The 417-nt window shown below is 60.4% G+C and overlaps 1 protein-coding gene across 1 annotated transcript in view; it reads right to left on the reverse strand.

Annotated features, from left to right (window-relative positions):
- Positions 1-417, reverse strand: part of PLIN1 (perilipin 1) — a 4,985-nt gene that overhangs the window by 456 nt on the left and 4,112 nt on the right. The window contains 1 exon segment of the mRNA XM_010075633.1: positions 270-417. This exon segment is cut by the window's right edge and continues 12 nt beyond it. Within this exon segment, the coding sequence (XP_010073935.1) occupies positions 270-417 (148 nt within the window).

A 417-nucleotide genomic window follows, 5' to 3' on the forward strand; every position in this document is an offset into this window, starting at 1 on the left:
AAGCCACTGGGGTCCCCAGTGGAGGGACTCTTGGGCAGCTGCAGGGGAGAAATGGTCCCAGAAGAGGAGTGGGGTTGGGGGAAGGGAAGTGTGGGGAACAAACATCTCAGCCTGAACTTTTGCTTTCCCAGGAAGTTGTGGTTGCACTCTGGCTTGGGCATGAACCATGTGAAGGTGCCACCACCAGCCGATCTGCCAGCTCTATGGCAGGCTATGGCGGGGGCTGGCTGTCACAACTTGGGGGCTTGCTCACGAGGAGGGTGGGACTGCGGTGTCCCAGCAGCACCCTGTCTCCCCGTGCTGGTACCTTCTAGGCGCTATGGGGTGCTCATGGGGGGAGGCTGGGTAAAATGGGGTTTACTGGAGATGGCTGGGACCCGGTTGGGGACAAACTCACCGGCACGTAGCTGTACAGGG

The sequence above is a fragment of the Pterocles gutturalis genome, unplaced genomic scaffold (assembly GCF_000699245.1).
Source record: "Pterocles gutturalis isolate BGI_N339 unplaced genomic scaffold, ASM69924v1 scaffold40372, whole genome shotgun sequence".
Taxonomy (NCBI): domain Eukaryota; kingdom Metazoa; phylum Chordata; class Aves; order Pterocliformes; family Pteroclidae; genus Pterocles; species Pterocles gutturalis.